The sequence below is a fragment of the Chlorocebus sabaeus genome, chromosome 26 (genome assembly GCF_047675955.1).
Source record: "Chlorocebus sabaeus isolate Y175 chromosome 26, mChlSab1.0.hap1, whole genome shotgun sequence".
Taxonomy (NCBI): Eukaryota; Metazoa; Chordata; class Mammalia; order Primates; family Cercopithecidae; genus Chlorocebus; species Chlorocebus sabaeus.
In genome coordinates this window covers 39115900-39135615 of record NC_132929.1, presented here as the reverse complement: position 1 = coordinate 39135615, position 19716 = coordinate 39115900, and the positions used below count along the sequence as shown (strand labels likewise).

The 19716-nt window shown below is 38.2% G+C and overlaps 1 protein-coding gene across 8 annotated transcripts in view; it reads right to left on the bottom strand.

Annotated features, from left to right (window-relative positions):
• The window catches only part of USP3 (ubiquitin specific peptidase 3), an 87446-nt gene that overhangs the window by 22829 nt on the left and 44901 nt on the right, over positions 1 to 19716 (bottom strand). For all 8 annotated transcript variants that reach the window (XR_012091504.1, XR_012091505.1, XM_038010048.2 and 5 more), the window contains 6 exons: positions 16075 to 16158; positions 12965 to 13046; positions 11469 to 11551; positions 9699 to 9812; positions 6676 to 6789; positions 1133 to 1279 (listed from right to left, as the gene is read on the bottom strand). Coding sequence is in view for 6 of the 8 variants with exons in the window: in XM_038010048.2 (XP_037865976.1) it covers positions 1133 to 1279; positions 6676 to 6789; positions 9699 to 9812; positions 11469 to 11551; positions 12965 to 13046; positions 16075 to 16158 (624 nt within the window). In the remaining 2 variants the exon portion in view is untranslated. The remainder of the gene's footprint in view (positions 1 to 1132; positions 1280 to 6675; positions 6790 to 9698; positions 9813 to 11468; positions 11552 to 12964; positions 13047 to 16074; positions 16159 to 19716) is intronic.

Here is a 19716-nt window from a genome sequence, read left to right as displayed (position 1 = left end):
GCATCATGTAAAATCATAAAGACATATACCCTCTCTCACCTCACACAGCCTATCCATGATACAGCCCAGTTCAATATCCTTTGTGGATGAATATGCCATGATAAAATACAAAACAATTTTTCATTTAATACTTTTTAATTTGGTGCTAGCAGGAAGAACAATTCTCCCAGGTCACAGGTCCTTCCCTTTGTATCTTGTATTCTAACTGGAATCACAGCTACGAGGACCTAGAGGGACATCATTTTGAGAAGTATGGCAATTCACATTGGTTGCCCTTTTCTAACACTGCTTGGTTAGCTATAAGCCTGCTTTGCCATTAAAAAGAAGTAGTCCTACTACATCCGATTTATGGACTGCCAGGCAATACTACAATGACACCTACATGTTACTTACTCTTTTCTTTCTTTTTGGGGGGAGTTTGTCTTCTTGTAAATCTCTCCCATGTAGCTCAATAGTGGTGAAACTTTTCAAAACATTTGAACAAAGGAGGCTACAACTGACCAAAATCCAGGCTAAAATAACAGTAAATCTTCCCTTCTTCAAGCAAAATAAGTGTTCTGATCTCAGTGTATATTTGTGGGCTACTAGTACATGGGAAAGCAATCCAAAAAACTTTGTTTTATTCATATTGAGAAGCAAGAAAAACTTCTGAGAACTTAAAATGCCTCGACTTCATTAAAGAACAGATAAACTTTAGGAAAGTTCAAGTCCATAATGAAGCTTTAGGAAAGTTCACATTCGAAATGTTTTAAGCTTTTGTTTTTAGTGAACAAATATTATTTTTGTATATGAAAATTAAGTCTCCTGCCCATCATTCAATATATTTGGAGGAAATCTTTTAAATGCTAAACTGTACAAATATTGTACAAATATTTTCTATTTTTTCAAGATTTAAAATAATCTATACCAAGTAATCACAGTCAGAACTAAATCAGGATGCAAATACAAGATGCCTCTGGTCTGGAAGCAAGAGGCAGGTGCTAGTTCACTGGGTCAGAAAGTTCAAGAGCACGAAAAGTTCCAGCAAATGTCTAGGAAACCCCTCCACCTTCTGTTATAAATCCAACACACAGTTAACACTAACAGAAATGTCTGAGGCCCTCCTAAAAAACAGAAGGAAACGAAATCTTACATGCAACACTTGTTACTTGCAGACAGAGTAGAATTCTCCTGCAGAATTGCTGAGCGGGAAACACCATTGAAACCGCCCTGGAGTTCCAAGTGTAGGTGGTCCAAAAGGTAGCGCATGAATTCATGGGCGTCTTGCTGTTGATAGCCCCTAAAGCAAACAGAAAGGGTCACTTATAAGGCTGGGGGGAAGGGCCCTGTGTGCCCAGCCACACCAGCAAGAGGCCAAGGCGTGGGAAAGGACGGCAGCCCCATGCTCACAAGCACAGCGAGGTTTCCTCACCTTCACGCCCGCAAGCTCTACAGGTAACAGAATTTCTCTTCAAGAATGAATTCTGCTTAAAGATAGGTTTGAAAACCAAAAAATATTAGAGCTAATTGGACTTGCAATGATCTCCTCACTTCAGAGGTGAGGAAATTATGGAGGTGGGGGGGGCGGTATGTGACTTCCCCGAAGTCCTACAGCAAGAGAGTAACAGAGATGGGACTACACCTGTGTTTCCTGGTGGACTCTGACTCTTCTCCCTGCCCACATAACCTCTCTAGAAGATGCTCCAATGTCACAGCTTCACCTCTTACCCTCACTAGAAAATCAGGTGTGAACCACTACTATAAGAAAGGAGAATTTAAAATTATTAATGACTCCTTAGATTGAAAGATACTAATTTTTAAACACTGGCTGAAAGGAAGAAAAACTTCACTGAAAGAGTTAAAGATGTCTAACCTTCTCTACCTGCATCCTAACTTCTGACTTAAGACATCTTTTAAATAAATAAATACTTTTAAAAAATGCATTGGCTCACGTACAGTTATGCTCTATCCTAAAACTTGAATTTATATAACAACATATTCTTAGGTTACTTCTTACAGTATAGTCAGACAGGAAACTATATGAAATTCTTATACGAATACAGATCAATGACAGAACAGGAATGAAGGCAGACAAAATGAAACTGGTACAGGTGGAAGGTCTTGGAAGTTACTTGGATAAAATAAAGCAAGCATTGTTACATAAAGTACTTTTATAAAACTAAAATAAAAAAGACTTCTGTCTACATTTTGCCAGCATGGAAGGTTCTCTTTAATCTAAATCATTAAGTTTTTCTGGTCTGGTCTTAAGATTCAAAACTCCCACTACTCTTCCAGGCAGTGGTTCCACAAACAAAATTTCTCCCAACCAGAGTTTCTGTCAATATATATTTTCCCCCTTTCCTGGAAATTCTAAATTATGAAAACAATCTCCCTAATAAATGGAACTGTGGAACTTAAAGTCAGAAGTTACTCTCGCATTTCACTATAGCTTTTTCTAAACTATCTGGCAACTAAATTTCAATATGTATGTTCAAGTACTTCTTCTAAGGCTCATCAATAAAAATGTTACTTTGCACCTGCTTGAGTATGAAAAGCAGACGTTCCAAATAAAGAAAGTAACATCTCAGAATATAGACACATAAAAGGACTCATGTGATCCCACCACATACTTAACTGTGACGTGCCTGCACATTACTGACTACTCTGTGTCTTGGCAGTGCCAGTATATAATCTGTATATATTGTATGTAGAAACAGACATACATATGTATCATCTAAAATACCTAAGATACATTAGAATTTTAGGTTCTGCTCATATTTAAAATATCCTTGACATTAAAAAAAGAATTCTAAAGTTGTTGTTTTGGCCAAAATATCTGCAAATAAGTTAAATGTATTCCTACTCAGTATTTGGCAGCAATCATGACTGAATTTCCTCAAAACAAAAACACCAGAAAACAAAATGACAAAAATGAACACAAATGAACTTGTGTTTACAAACACACACACTAATACAATAGCAAAATTCTTGGCTACAAGAATGAAAATGGTTTAGATATAAAATATCAACAGCATAGTATTTTAAAATATTTTTACAAATATCCCAAAAAGACTATTGTCAAATAAAACTTTAAAGTATCACACGTGGCCAGGCATGGTGGGTCACGACAGTAATCCCAGCACTTTGGGAGGCCAAGGTAGGTGGATCACAAGGTGGGGAGTTCGAGACCAGCCTGGCTGACATAGTGAAACCCCATCTCTATTAAAAATACAAAAAAATTAGCTAGGCATGGTGGCACGTGCCTGTAATCCCAGCTACTTGGGAGGCTGAGGCAGGAGAATCACTTGAACCCAGGAGGCAGAGGTTGCAGTGAGCCCACATCATGCCACTGACTCCAGTCTGGGCTACAAAGAGGGACTCAAAACAAACATGCATCACATGCAAAGATCTATGTTTTGTCTACAAAAATCCTTTACATTGTCTATAAACCTGAGAAGAGCAAGCAAACATAAGAATTATGTTTCAATGCTTATGCATCATTTTAAAACAGTAATTATAACAATAACTGATTAAAAAAATAAAGTTCCATCTTGGGAAGTCAAGGCAAATATATTAAATCAGACTGTACAGAAAGACCTGATTTGAATCATCAAGAGAGTTTCCTGAAGCGTGTTAGCTTTAACCAGGACCCTAGACAAAGAGATAGGGACCACAAGCAAATGCTGTGGGCAGAAGCACGTGACAGAGAGAGACAGCAAAGCAGCAAGACAGGGCTGTGTTAAGAAAAGCAAGGAGTGACAAAGTCAAGCAAAAAAGACTATCAAAATTACAGGAGCACATTTCCTTGAGCCTAGCACTTTCTCTCTTAGATACCTGCACGTGTATGTAAAAGACTACTCACTGTAGCACTGTTTAGAACAGCAAAGACTAGAAACAGTCCATAGAGCCACTGGGAGGGACTTGGACACAAATGATGATAGAACTAGAAAATGGTCTGAGGAAGCTGTTTGTATACTAGTATGAATCATCTCAAAGGAGGGAAAAACATGATACATCACCAATTACGTTAAAAATTCCATAAACACACACACACACACACACACACACACACACACACTTGCTTGGATATGTACACACAATATCTGAAAGGATACAGAAAACTCTAGTAACTATGGTTGCTTCCAGAAAACAGAATGAATGGCTAGAGAACAGAATAAAACATTCACTGCATATTCTTTTGTTACCTTTTGAATTCTGAACCACATGTTTTTGCCTATTTAAAAAAATACACTTTAAAGTATTTTTATGAAAAGCAAAACGATAGAAAGAGCTGAATATACTGAGAAATCAAAAGAAGTGTGGTAAGTACACATGTATGTTGGAAAAGGTCAAAACTTTAAGAAAATTTTCCCTGCTAGGTAACTGGCTTTTAGTTTCAGTGGGGAAAAAAGAATAGGCTTAATGATTTCTCTTTCCAAAGCTGCTGATTACATTGAGGGTGTGTGTTTTGGGGGTGTGTGTATGTATATATATTTGTGTATTTAATAGATGAAAGTTGTTTCTACTTCTACATGCATGTTTGTATTTCAGAGTCCTCATATTTCATCCCAAAGGATCAAGTTCGCTAGACACTGTCATGTGTTAACCAAGGAAAATGGGCTTTTTAAACCTAAAAAACATTCCTTTGGGATTATAAATAAACATAAATCAAGAATCATGCACTTATACACAGGCATGCTATAAGAATCTGACCTGCATACCTCGTAGAGTAAGAGCTGTAAAAAGCAAGCCCCACCTCCCTGCCTCACACCTGGGCATTGTGCAGTGACCCTGCACTAAAGCTTTATCCATGTTATAATCTCAAGATCCAGATCTGACCAAGAGAAAAATTGTTCTTTGATTATATAAAAATGGGGAACAATCTCAATTATTGCAGAACTAAGAGCAAGCCCAGCTAAGAGTACAAAAGCACCCTATTCTCATCAGCCATTAAAGAAATTTAAGAGTTCATGATATCTGATATCTTCCCCAGACACTCCACATGCTAAATTCCTCAGCCTGGTTCCTTATTCCTTCATCAGTAGGAATATTCCAATATGAAAATTAAACAGCTAAAAACTAAATCATGCTCACAGTTGGGCTACAGAAGCTAGAAAGGACAGAGATGTGGAAAGATGTACAGGAAAAGCAGATTTCTACTGTATAAAATATGATAATGTTTCTAAGCTTTCAAGAATGAAGGACCTTGGTCACCATGGGGATCAAGAAAACAGTATCAAATTTGTTAATGGGCCTTGTTCAAGGTATGTGGGCAAATCATTGTCAATACGTCTATTATTTGCCAACTCCACAAACACCTGGACTCTAATTTTGGTCATTACCCTACTAGACGCATAAGCTTAAACAAGTTGCTTCTCCTTTCTGTCTCAGTTTTGTCTCCTCTAAAATGGGGGCAATATTTCCTACCTTGACTGGAATTGTGTTCTTGCTTGTTTTTTAATGAAGACCAGATATAAAATACCAGTGGGTGGCACACAGCAGGAATTCAATAAATGGAAACTATTATTATGTAATAATAAAACACAAAGACTAAACCTCTATCAAGAGTCTACCAGGTGATTATGTTCGAATTTTTTTTTATTAGGTCCAGACCTGACTAGTGGTAACTTAACTGTCATTCCTACCTTTCATACTTAGAGTCAAGACATTCTCAAATTCTTATGTCTTTCCTGAGAGGAGATCTAAATGGTATGATACATAAAAGGAGTTTCTTTCAAAACAAAGACTATGGTTAACTCTAGTTACTCACGTCAGACCCTTAAGGCTAGACTCTTTAGCAAGGCAACAATTTAAAGTCCTTTGAAGTTAATTACCTTTTAAATATATCTCTATATTAACAATACATCTTTTTAGGCAATAGGGCAAGAAAGATCGCTAAGTTTACTACAGCATGGTGTTTTTTTGTTTTGTTTTGTTTTTTAAAAAGGAGAAGGGATGTACATTAGGTGCCAAAATTGTAACTAGTAAGAACCATGACTTGCTTCAGAAGGGTAAAACGGGCAGAAGGTGGCCAAGGCTGCTGTCAAACACCTGCAGTGCCTCAAAGCTGCCATCACCCGAATCCCTACAGGGATGACAGGCCTACGAGAAGAGGCAGGAGACTCCTCTAATAGCTAGGTGTACAGCAGAGGTGTATTTTGCTCAAGCGAGGCGAGACAGAAAGCATGGGCACCACAGCAGCTCTCTGGCCACACCGGGATGTGGCACAGCCGCCTTCTAGAGAGTGCGTCCCAGGCCCTTGACAACAGCCTTCCCAGAGCTTCCAAACTCAGTTCCAAACAGTTCATATAATACCATGCACTTCTACTGATCATACTAATTTTTTTAGCTGGAATAACAAGACAGTGTGTGATTGTAATTATTCTACGTTGTGAAAGGATTAAGGAAATTTTGTCCAGTATCTTTTCCTAGTGCACATAAGTTATTTATAAGGGCTTTATGTTTATAGCAACAAAATACCCCACCTCTTGTTAAAGACATTTCTACAGTCTATTATTTAAATAAACACATGTGTTTAGTCAGATGTATTCGATTTCTACTCTTCTTCTTAAAAAGAAAAAACACCAAACTAGTGTTAAGTATTTAGAATACAACCACTTCATTAGGAATTATTTCAGGAACAGTACAGACACTAATATTAACGTTTTAAAATACCTTTCTTTAAATAATACTTACCTAAAGTTTGGCATAATCTTCCAAACAACATAAAATAAGGACTCTGGGCTAAATGCAGTCTGGCTGCCTTGCCATAAAGCACAGAGTGTCTTTCTAAACTCTTCTACCAAAGACCTGCAAAAGAGGAAAGGACAGTGCCCTCAGCTTAGTGAGAGGCTACAATTCCAACACAGCGTCCACTCGTCTAAAACGCATCATACATACAAAATGAACACTTAAAAAGGATTTGGTCTTTTCTGAAGAAAGTCTGAAAGATAAATAAGAGCATCTCAAAAACCCATATGAGTAGCAGTAATTCTGACAAAGCTAATTTGTAACCATATGGTTAACTCTGAGTGTGCCAATGCACCGCCATATTTCTACACTCTGAGTTAAACCATGCAAGCAAACAATACAGCACTGGGTGAGTTATAGGCCAAATTACTTAAGAATGTACGTTTTCAAAATGCAAAACAAGCATTCAGCTCTCTTTCTCCCCCTCCTGCCTTGTCCTTCTTGCCACTCACTAGCACCCTCAGACCCCAGCCTGTGTCACAAACCTTCACCACTCGGCTCTCCACCAGTGACCCTCAACTCCAAAAGTCAGATTTTCTCATGACTATTTTTATGTAAACTTCTCCAGTTTCCAGCAGGAATTTTCTGCTGGAGATCCTGTCACTTTCACCTCTGTGTGCACTGACCTGCTCCAGCATCTACTGCTCTCTGTACACCCTCCTATCACCCAGTATCCACACTCTTCTTCTCGCATAGGAATAGAACTCTCAATTTTTCCTGGGCATATAAACTCTCAAAATAAAAAACTGTGTCCAAATTCTGGGAAATGTCTTAAAAAGAAGAGTAGTCCTATATTAATCCTTTCCTTCTTCCTGCTAGGAATGGGGACGGAGTTGGGGAGCCCCGGCACCATGGTGGACTATGTGGATGGTTAGGGCCTCTGGAGGCTGGTGGAACAGAAAGCCAGGAGGAGCCAGATGGCTTTGTCAAACTACCCTGGACAGACAGCCTCTGACTTTTATGTGAGGAAACAAACCATGGATGTTTAAGTCACTTAACTCTGGTTTTCTACACCTGTGGCTAAACTGATCCAACTCAACTTCAACTTCCATAGCTGTCAATATAAGCACCATATTTTTGGATACTTGATTGACATCCCAGAGAATCTCAGTATCTTCTTTCTCAACCCTCATGATCACGTGGGACCCTGGAATACAAATCATATTTTTGACTTCCTAATACTTGAACCCTCTTCCTATGTTTGAGAATCCCCACTTTAAGAGTTTGCCTCCCACTTCTAAAGCTAAACAGCCAGACACTTGCCTTCTCAGGCTCCCTTGCAGTCAGAACACAGGTACATAGCCTGTGACACAAAGAAGTGACACATAGTAACACAAAGAAGAAGGGACGGCACCAAATCCTCTCTGGTAGCAGTGGGGACAAAGAGCACCATCCGGAGTGCAGGGCAGCAGCAGGGCCGCGTCCACCAGCACCCATCTCCAGCAGTGCTGGCAACAGGAACTCTGCTGCTGCGCTGGGCACCAGAGGCAGTGGCAGCCTTACAGGACAGTTCTGTGGGGTGACTGTGACTGCAGTGCTGCTGCCTCGGACTCCAGACCTGATTTTTCACTCACCCATTATGATTAGCTCACCAATATCCCTGCAGTAAATTCCTTTTCTGCCTAAATCAGCCAAAGGCAATTTCTGCAGTCTGAAACTCAACCCTGCATGACACGAATACATCAAGTACTACTAATTCTTCTCTTAACTCATACACATGTATTTTTTCTGCTGTTTCACTGCTGTCCCCTCTGACCTGATTACTGTAGAGTGCAAAGCCTCCTTGAAAGTAGGCACTTTCAACTCATCCTAGATGCTGCTCAACTCATCCCACATGTTGCTGTGAGGGAAACTCCCTTCAAACACCACTTGTAGTGATGTCATTCCAGCCCTGCTCCATGCCTGGCTTTCCAGTTTCCCTGCACTGTGACTCTGGCCCTGCTGCCCATCATTCTGACCTCAGCCACCAAGGCAGGACAGTGTCAAATCACAGGATGGTCCTTCAGAATGAGTGAGAATGGGAGTGTGTGGAAGTGGAGGAGCAGACAGAGAAAACATTAAATACATAAGGAGTATGAGCCACAGTCCTTCTGAAAAAAGAGCTGTAAAATTAAGACACGAAAAATGTACCCCCTACAATTGTCATAATGATAGATCTTCTGAACCACAAATAACGGAGGTCTACACCAAATGAGGATACAGGATTGGTTCTTAATGAGCACTTGTCTGTTTTTTCCCCCTCTCTATATCAACCAAAAATTGACTTTATTCCCCCACAACTAATTTGTTGACTACAAATTAATTTCAGTATCCAAGACAGGATTACCTAATACCATGAGACAAATCAGTTCACAGGGACTAATAAGATTCATCGTTGCCTACACGTAGAACTGCATTTCACATCTAGATGCCAATTCTCCAATGCCCAAATCTGCAGTCAATAAGCAGAATGCTAAATTTATCCCTCCTGTTACGGTAAATAAAAGAATCCCAACAAGGTTTCGTGTTTTTTTTTTTTTTTTTTTTTTGAGATGGCGTCTCGCTCTGTCACCCAGGCTGGAGTGCAGTGGCGTGATCTCGGCTTACTGCAAGCTCCGCCTCTTGGGTTAAAGCAATTCTCCCGCCTCAGCCTCCTGAGTAGCTGGGACTACAGGCACCCGCCACCACGCCCAGCTAATTTTTGTATATTTAGTAGAGATGGGGTTTCACCATGTTGACCAGGCTGGTCTTGACTGACCTCAAGTGATCCACCCACCTCAGCCTCCCAAAGTGCTGGGATTACAGGTGTGAGCCACCATGCCCAGCCAGAATTCCAACAATTATTAAGATTGCCAGCTACTTAAACACAATTTTCAGAAGATTTTTTTTTAAGGCATGTGCCTGTTAGCTCACATAATATAATGGAAACCACCAGTGAGAGTAATTTGTTTTGTAACTCAAAGCCAAAAGGACATATTCTTGCAACTCACACATTGTTATCCCCTTGGCTCCTGGTGTGGTATGTCCGCCTTCCTGCTGTTTTCCCATTCCTTAACTCCACAGCGGGCAGTTCTTTGAAATAACAGCAAAACTGCTCAATGTTACTATTTTAAAAGGAAGGGAAAAATATTGTAAAAAGAAAAGAATAGGATTGTAAAGAAAGTTGATGAAGCCTACATATACATTTTGAAACTGCAATTTTTCAATTGTCTCATTTAAATTGTATTCAATGCAATCTCTTGCATTCAGTTTCTTCATTATGATTCTTCCTTCTAAGAAAATAGTATAGACAGATGACTTTGTAAAAAACAAAAACAAAAAAGAACTGAAAACAAAATCCCTTTTCAAAAAAATCCCCAATTTTCCCTCCAGTTATAGGTAGTCACCATTTCTTTCTTTACAGTTGCTTGTTTCCAGGTATTCAGTAATTTCCTCAAATAAAAACAAACCATGAAACTGACCATATTATTTTGATACACTGTACAGAATCATAAGGAGAATTCGGTAGTAACTATAATTTCCTCTTTGAGCAAGAAGAGGTAAGCTGAGAGGCAGTGCCTTCCAGGAGAGATCAAACATGCCTTCTGCTTCTTATCAGCAGTGTCACCTTGGGAAGGTCATTTATTCTGGCCTTTGATGTCTCATTAAAATCTAAAAGTATGCAACTTTCAAAATAATTTATTTTACAAAACTTAGATCAGCCTTGTTGACTATTTTATTTTTACTACTTGTTTCATATTTTGAAGACATCTCATCTTATGACCTTGATTAACCCATTTATGCCTAGTGTTCCATTATTGGAATGCTAAGTTTCTGGGAGTTATTTATATCTTACTGCTCAAGGTCATCGCCAAGGTCTGGTTTTTCATACAAAAAAAATTGCAACCTCTGGCATAAATGGGTTAAGACTCAACTAATGACTGAAATAAGCTCTTTGAACAAGGTTCTCTGTAATCCAGGTCTGCAAACTGTGGCCCACAGGCCAAATCTAGCCCTCCACCACGCAGCTCTTAAAGCGAGTTTTACATTTTTAAAGTGTTGTTTTATTTAATTAATTAATTTATTTATTTATTTTGGAGGCAGAGTCTCACTTTGTCACCCAGGCTAGAGTGTAGTGGCACCATCTTGGCTCACTGCAACCTCCACCTCCTGGGTTCAATCGATTCTCCTGCCTCAGCCTCCCAAGTAGCTGGGCCTAGAGGCACACGCCACCACGCCCAGCTAATTTTTGTATTTTCAGTAGAGACGGGGTTTCACTATGTAGGCCAGGCTGGTCTAGAACTCCTGACTTCAGGTGATCTGCCCGCCTCAGCCTCCAAAAGTGCTGGGATTACAGGCATGAGCCACTGCATCCGGCCCTAAAGTGTTGTTTTAATAAAGGGCAGGGTGGTGGGGGAATATGTGAGAGAGACTGTAGCCTGAAATACTAAAATGTTTATTATCAGGCCTTTCACAGAAAAAGTTTGCTGACCTCAGTTCCAGCCTATTCAAGAAGCAACCGGAAATAACCGCAAACAACTATTCACTGCCGGACACTGCTGTAAGTACGTTAGACAAATTACATTATTTAATCTTCCCAACTACTCCATGAGGTAAGAACTACTGTCCCCACTTTTACTGATGAGGAAACGAAGGCACAGGAAATTAAGGTATCTTGCTCCAAACCATATGACTAGAGTTAGTGGTAGACAAGATAGGAAGCCAGAGCCGTTGCTCTTAACCTTTAATGTCAGACGCTTAAGCTCTGACTGCAGCGTTACCTGAGTGACTGAAGGATGGCGTTCATGAAACACGTGTTCCCCAAATTCCGAAGGCCTGTGGCACAAATGGCAGTGGTGCTTCCCTGTAAGTGGTGCAAGAAGAGGCCATCAGTAATGCCAAGGAAAGGCCAACTGTTTCAAACATCAAAGCTAAGTCAAGGCCTCTGAAACTCTAGCACCAAGCCAATTTGGAATTGGTCCTCTTCTGTCCAATGAATATTTGAAACAAACTAGTCTCTGTATAAATGTCTGGATATTTTTAGAAGGCTGTTTCTGATCCTGGGGTTGCTCTAAATGGAAGTATTTTATTGAAAGCTTATGAGGAAATCACCATTAATGAGTACCATGGAGCACACAATGCAAAAAACAGGAAATCCTTAAAATAACACTTAAGACTTAGTGCCTTTTTAAGATTCTATAAAAACTAAGAAAAATGGAAAAATATAAATACATATGCCCCAAGTATTTTTGTCGCCAAACTTTTAACTCTAAGCCATATATAAATGACCAATATGCATTTTCCTAACAATGGGATATTAATCTTAAAAAGCTGCCTAAGGCCAGGCACCTCACCCCTGTGATCCCATCACTTTGGGAGGCTGAGGTGGGCGGATCACCTGAGGTCAGAAGTTCAAGACCGGCCTGGCCAACATGGGGAAACTCTGTCTCTACTAAAAATACAAAAAGGCCGGGTGTGGTGGCTCATGCCTGTAATCCTAGCACTGTGGGAGGCTGAGGTGGGTGGTCTGCCTGAGCTCAGGAGTTCAAGACCAGCCTGGGCAACACGGTGAAACTCTGTCTCTACTAAAACAGAAAAAATTAGACGGGCGTGGCATGCACCCATAATCCCAGCTACTCGGATGGTTGAGGCAGGAGAATTGCTTGAACCCAGGAGGCTGAGGTTGCAATGAGCCAAGATCATGCCACTGCACTCCAGCCTGGGTGACAAGAGTGAGACTCTGTCTCAAAAAAGAATATATAAAAATAAAAATACAAAAATTAGCCAGGCGCGGTGGTGTGCACCTGTATTCCCACCTACTTGGGAGGCGGAGGCTGTGGCAGGAGAATCACTTGAACCTGGGAGGCGGAGGTTCCGGTGAGCCCAGAATGCGCCACTGTACTCCAGCCTGGGCTAAAGAGCAGGATTCCATCTCAAAAAAAGGAAAAGCTGCCTGAACCTAAAGACTTAGTCTTAAAAATGAAGGCTGGGTTTCCTGATGAGTAAGGAGTGTGAGCAGATATTAAGAATGAACTGTTTTCTAGGGCAGAGGAGCACAGCAGTAATGCTGATGGGAAGAAGGTGCTGACAGATGGACTCACTGGGGTCACAGCAATAATCGACAGTACAAGTGGCAAACATTGTGTAAAATACTCCAAATCCAAGACACACATTTATAAGAAAGTCTGTAACAGGTAACTTTACATGTTAGAGTTGTAACAAAACAGTGATTAAATCTCAACTAACTCTTATATTTAAATAAATTTTAATTACTTACATTTACTTTTAATAACTTGCTGTTTAGTGTTGAGTTTTCCAAAAGTTTTCTTTTCCTATGCCTATCAGCTGTGAAAGCTGAGCTATTAAAACACAAACAGATAGTGAAAAAGTTATTAATATATGCATGCTACACCACAGGTCAAAGAATAAACTCCAGCTGCCCTCAAGACCTAGGGCAGGGAGACCTCCTTGACTGCTTCGTCAGGCCCACTGGGGCCCACACGTACTTGAAGTTAACTGAGGAACTCTACTTCCTTGGAAATCCCCACTGCTCCTCCAGCAGAGGTGGGCCAGACACCGCTCCTCCAGCAGAGGTGGGCCAGACACCGCTCCTCCAGCAGAGGTGGGTTGGACGCTGCTCCTGGCAAAGCTGGCCAGAAGATGCAGCCCGTGGGACACTCCCCACCACCACTCTCACTGTCTGACCCACTGCGAAGCTTCACAGAGCAGAAGGCTCATTCCTCACAACAAAAGGAAAACCCTGGTCTGACACGACTGTTCTGAAATTTAACAGTAAGTCTCCACATGCTATTTCTTTCTTAATTTCGATATAAAGATGTCATGTTTTGCTCATTTGTCTTAATAGATGAGGATATGATCTGAGTTTGAGGAATGATAAATAAGTTACAGGAATATAGGCACATGTACATTCATTAGATGCAGCTACGCGCCAAAGGACATTCCAAAACACATCCTTATCAGTGCAGAAATTCTGAATTAAAATCACTCAAAATTTTTCTTGATGTAAGAAATATTTTGCTTAAAATTTATCAGAAAGTTATTTCTATTTTCAAAAGGTCACTTTAAAATTTTTGTATCTCAGGCAAATTAATCTAAAGGAAGTAAAAATTATGGTTAAACAACAGACTTTTAAGGCCGCCAATTCTTTCCCACCTTCTAAAAGTACCAAGTTAATCCAAAGTAAATACATAATTATTTTTTCTTACAGAACTTCCACATGAATTATGTCTTTGAAACATGAGAACTAGTGACAGTTGCTTCAAACCTCAAAATATTCTTCAGAACTGTATGTCTCTCTCTCACAGTACTGATAACTGCAAGATGAAGAGACCAATTCCATATGCTATAGTGTTCAATTATTCCTTCACAAATTCTGTGAAGTGGGGAAGGTAAACCACAAGCATAGTATATATGCTCTTTATGACAATGCCTAAGAGTTCATTTTCAGTTGTAACCTATATCAATAAGGCATTTCACCTTTTAAAAATGTAAGTTACTATATTTTATCCTCAATGACTCTCAAAATGCAGAATCTTCTAGATCCATGCTATCTAATATAGCAGCCACTCACTCCAGGTGGCTATTTAAATTAATTAAACTTGAAGTTTAAAATTCAGTGTCTGAGTTGCACTAGCCACTTTCCACGTATGGCTAGTATTACCATATTAGAGTGGATAGAGAACACTTCTGTGGCTGCAGAAAGTTCTGCTGGACAGTGCTGCTCCATGGGGCATGTGGAATAGTCAAAAGTTAAGTAAAACACAAATATGATCGTAGTTTCTAAATTCCACTACAGATTAAACCAATGTTTGCAAAACACTAAAATGAATCTAGGTAATGTTTTTCAACATAGGAAATGGACTGTAAGGTAGACTTTTCACTGGGGCCAAGCAGACGTGTAGACAGGTGGTCTGTGCCACCTTTCATCTGATGAAGTGGTCAATGGAAATAAAAGATTTCCTAACTATATAAATGCATGCAGGTTCCCAAATGCCCTCTTTTCCCTTTGATTTAGTTCTGATTAATTTATTTCAGACTGAGAGGGTAGTCTTTACCTAGAGAAAACCGTAAAAAATATTCTGGTAGCCACCCACTTCTATAACAAATAATCAAGTTACTAAGACCTTTACAATGACATCACCACACCAAAGAGTGATACTATACATACATTCCTTCAGGAATCTCAGACTTCATGTTTATTGTGAACAATTTCAGAGAAAATTAAATATTTTGGATCTGTGTGTATCTGTCTCTAATCCTAGATAGGGCTCATCAAATTAGAAGAGAAGCACTCTGAAAAAGAGCCAAAAGACGACAAACCAAAAAGTACTTAAACCTGAAGTACTTTAATTGGTTTAAAGAAATCATTATTCTTCCAGTATCGGCTTTATAATCTAGTTAGTCAATGAGACATACATGTCTGGTTTTAACAAACACTACGAAGTATTGCCCTCAAAGAAGTTAGGTTATTTCCTTTCAGTATGCAATTTTGAAACATTCTATGGGCTTTACACTTAAGTTTGCTAAGGCATTCCTGCTTTGTGCATGTTTTCACAATAACTTCTACACACCAACTGCCAAAATAAATTAGATGGCACTTAATGATTTGGTGTGATGTACACAGATTTCACTTGAGTCAGCAGTCATTCCACAGCCATGCTTCTATGCACTGTAGCTTCAAAGGCATGGCTAGCTGGGTTTCTGTTTATTGCTTCAATCTTGGGTCCAGTGAGTTTTCCCTAACTAAGCTATTTGACTATACCAAGAAAAGTCTGTTCACACATAAATAGTTTCATTTCTTTATGATGACAAAGTATTCATAGCTCCTTGTTAATGTCAAGTGATATTTAACTGCCCCTAACAAGCAAAGAAAAGAAACTAGGATCCTGTGCTATTGCATAGATGCAAAGTGGACAATATGTTCATTAAACCTAATTTCCCTTAAAAATGACGCATAAATCATAGTGCTTCCTAGTAGACCTCACAATATATTTGACAAGGGTTTTCTATTATCAAAAGTAACTCTATGATGATTTCACACCTTTTTCTGCCCTTTCCTTGTACCCTCAAAATTCCCCTTGCAAATAAATTGAGTAGCTTATAAATTGTTGGGTAATAATTTTAAAACCAGTTCTTAGGACCTTAGATGTTTTATGACAAATATTAAATAAAATAAATGCAGAGCTATGACCACTAACTATGGGCCAAGTTTTAGATATCCAAAGCCAAGGTTTATTTTATCAACATTTCAATCATATTATAAACATGAAGTTATAAAACTCATTGACAAAAACCCCACTCAAAAATTCTAAAAAATACTTCAACCCCATTCTTAGACCCTTCTTTTTCCAAAGGCCTATTACTTACTTTTCCAAGTTCTGTAAGTGTTCTCTGACTTTCTGTACCAGTCCCAGCTTGGTGTCATTGACCACAAAATCATCACAGCGATAACTGCAAGGAAAATATTAATCAATGTGTGTAAAGAGCTTGAGGAAACCACAGTAATGAAATCACTAAAAGGCCTGGCTGCTGCCAAGATGATCACATGGCTCTGCAGGCAGTTACTGCTGGTGGTAAGTTTAAAGAGGACCTGGAATTCACAATGGAATGTTTTTCAAGAGTCTTTTTAAAAGCCACGTAGGCAATGAACATGAGCTTCTTTTCACGTTTTTTACTCAAAAGCTCTTCAATTCCTCCTTTGAAAATGAAATAAGCTGCTACACGTGTTACATTCTTTTTAGTGGTGCCTAATACATGGAAAATGAAATAAAAAGGACCGAGTCTTTTCATGTAGCATTAAGGCTAAAGCTTTAAGGTAACACTTCCCAACCCAAATTAATGGGGAATTGGGGGAGGAGAGATTTAAGTGAAAAGCAGGGAAAAGGTAATTAGCCTGTAGGGATATCTGAATAGAAAAACTAAAGTTAAAGCTGCACATTTTAAACAGAATTTAATTAAAAGAGATTGAATTCAGATGAGTTGAGAAGAATGATCTTTCATTCTGAGGCACTACAAAAGTATAAAACAGTGGCTATATCATTCAGGCAATTGATAAGTGCTTTGAAGAAAAATATTTAAGCTATTTTTAAAAACCAACACTCTGTGTGTTTTACAAGACAATAAGCAAATAATGTAACAAATCACACATAATATAAACTTTAACTTGTACACATTAGCATTTAATTTTTTCCTGGGATAAGGCCAATTTTAACAAAAACAACTGACAAGCTGGCACTAAGATATTCTTTTGAATATGCAGCTTTGTATGAAACCACTTGTTATTACTACCAAAGAATAATAAAAATAACCCTGCCATTCTCAGCAAACAAAACTTTGAAAGCACAGCAATTAGTAAAAATTAGGTCATCTCTAGCAGAATCCCAAAAACATCTTATATCTGAAAACCATTTTATTAAAAAGAGACAGAAAGAAACAGAGAGAAAGAGGTGGGAAAAAGTAATTTTAAAAGATTACACAAAAAAGCAGGCTTGTGTCTTTTACTCAGAGAAATGAAAATTTTAAGTGGATGCTTTGAAAACTGTCACTACAATGTTATATATGTAATTATTTAACACATACTCTCATTAACTGACCACCCAGGCAGTCAATCAAGATTTCTCTAACATATTCTGAGTGTGTAAAGTCAGTTCCCAACAATTCCACAAACAGCAAAAGCAGTCTTTTATATCCTGGACCATTTTCTATTATCAAAGTACTACCAGCAGGAGAAAAAATTCTTCACTGGTCTTATAACCACCACATAAAGAAATTAAATTAGTGCAAAGTTTTAATTTTTTGCTCCCTCTCAGCACAAATATTAAGAGGATAAGATCTACTTTGTCTGTAAATTTGGGCTTAAGGCATTTGGTACCTCTATAAACCTTTAAGCATTCACTGAAGAATGAAATTGTATCGTTACTCTACTCGAATTTCTGCTTACATTTTCATTTTATGTTTGTATAAATTTATGCATGTAGTTTGAATAAAACAATACTCAGTGTTCAAAACTCGAAATGCTAGCATTTATCTGGAAAGTGAAGTCTAAGAGCAAACTCAGATCGCTTTTTATGTATTTATAGGATGCCATTAATATCTAATTGAAAACTGAACCTCTAACTGCCACAAATAAGTGGTTGTTTAAACAAATAAATTATTTCAAAGTAAATTAAATAACTGATTTATTTCTTTAAATTAAAGTAATCCTTTTTGGTATAACATGAAGTCAGCCTTGGATATAAAATTACATTTGTTAAAGTACAGACTCATTTACGGACTTGCTCTGTTCCTCCAGGACAACTGGGTCCAGTTGCTTTGCCTCTCTACCCTTTCATCACCAAAGTAAGCTGATCTATACTCTAGAGCTGTGCAAATGTGGCTATGGCAACTGAGGAATACAATTTTAAGTTTTAAAACTTTTAATTAATATAAAGTCTTAACTGAAGCAGTGTAAAATCTTTTACAATTAAGCACAATGTTATAGTTTGGTAGAACTGTATTCTGCTTTTATTATTAAATTGTGCAAGATACATGGCAGTGCACAATTGGGTAAATGTGTCATTTCTAGCATTACACAAAAGCATATCACCAATCCAGAACTGATAGAATGAGTCAGTTCAAATGATTTTTCTATGCAACAATGTAGCACTGTAATGGGTTTATTTGAACATTTTATGCAGATACCATAAGTTACAGTGACACTTATGTAAATCATAATTGGCAATTAAATTAAAATACTTATTTTAATTATTTTATAATTAAATTATTTTTCTAGCTTAAAAATAGAAAAATTTTTACTTTCAAGTGAAGGTATACTACTGAGGTAGAATCAAATGAAAAGAAAACAGACTCAACAAGGTATGTCACAAATTTTACAAAGAATGGCAATTGCAATTTGCTGCAGCAGAGCAAAATTAAAAAGCTGCTGTGTAAAAAAAAGTTTTAAGATAACAGAACAGTTAAGAGACATTTTCAGCAAATGCATTTCAATTTGATACAAAATGGCTTCAGTTAAAAAATAATCAACAAAATTAGTCACAATCAGTGAAATCAGAATTAAATGTAAAACAAAAAAATTCCTGAAGATTTTACAGAACTTGAGCTTGTAAGCGGCTAGCTATAAAACAGCTTGGGTTCTTTTTTCTTTATTTTTTAAAAATACAGCTGGGGTATCCTGTTTCCCAGGCTGGTCTCAAACTCCTGGCCTCAAGTGATCCTCCCACCTCAGCCTCCCACAGTGTTGGGATTACAGGTGTGAGCCACCGCGCCTGACTAGTTCAGATTCTTGTTCAATGTAGAAAACAATTTTAAGATGGTGAGATGAAAAATTAAATTATTTCAGTTAAGGAAATTGTATTTTTAAATTATGAGGAAAAAAACTAAAAAGATATTTTACAGAAAGTGAAAAATCTTTGAGACATCAAGCAACTATCAGTGAATAAAAAGGCCCTTCTAACAATACTAAAGATCAATTAAGTCAGCATTTGAAAAGTTACAAGTATTTTTAGCTTTAGATGAATTTTAGAAGAGATAATGCCCAATTAATACTATAGGTATATCTGTCTCAAATGACCTACAAATTTACAGAGAAATGTCTTCATCTATTTGCAATCTTAAATTTAAAAACTGATCTTATGTTGTAAATATTTTTGAATTCTCTACATGTGTAACTTTCAGCTAGATATTAAAAAGTCAGTTTCCAGCAACACAATGTTCAAACATCTGTATTTGCTGGATTTATTTCTCTGATTACTTTGTTCTGCTGTGTGAAACACAATGCAAATATTTGTGCCCTGAGGCAGACTGTATCATGGAGGCAGCTATTAAAATTGTTCAGACTGGGCATGGTGGCTTATGCCTGTAATCCCAACACTTTGGGAGGCCGAGCCGGGTGGATCACAAGGTCAAGAGATCAAGACCATTCTGGCCAATATGGTGAAACCCCATCTCTTCTAAAAATACAAAAATTAGCTAGGCATGGTGGCACATGCCTGTAGTTCCAGCTACTCAGGA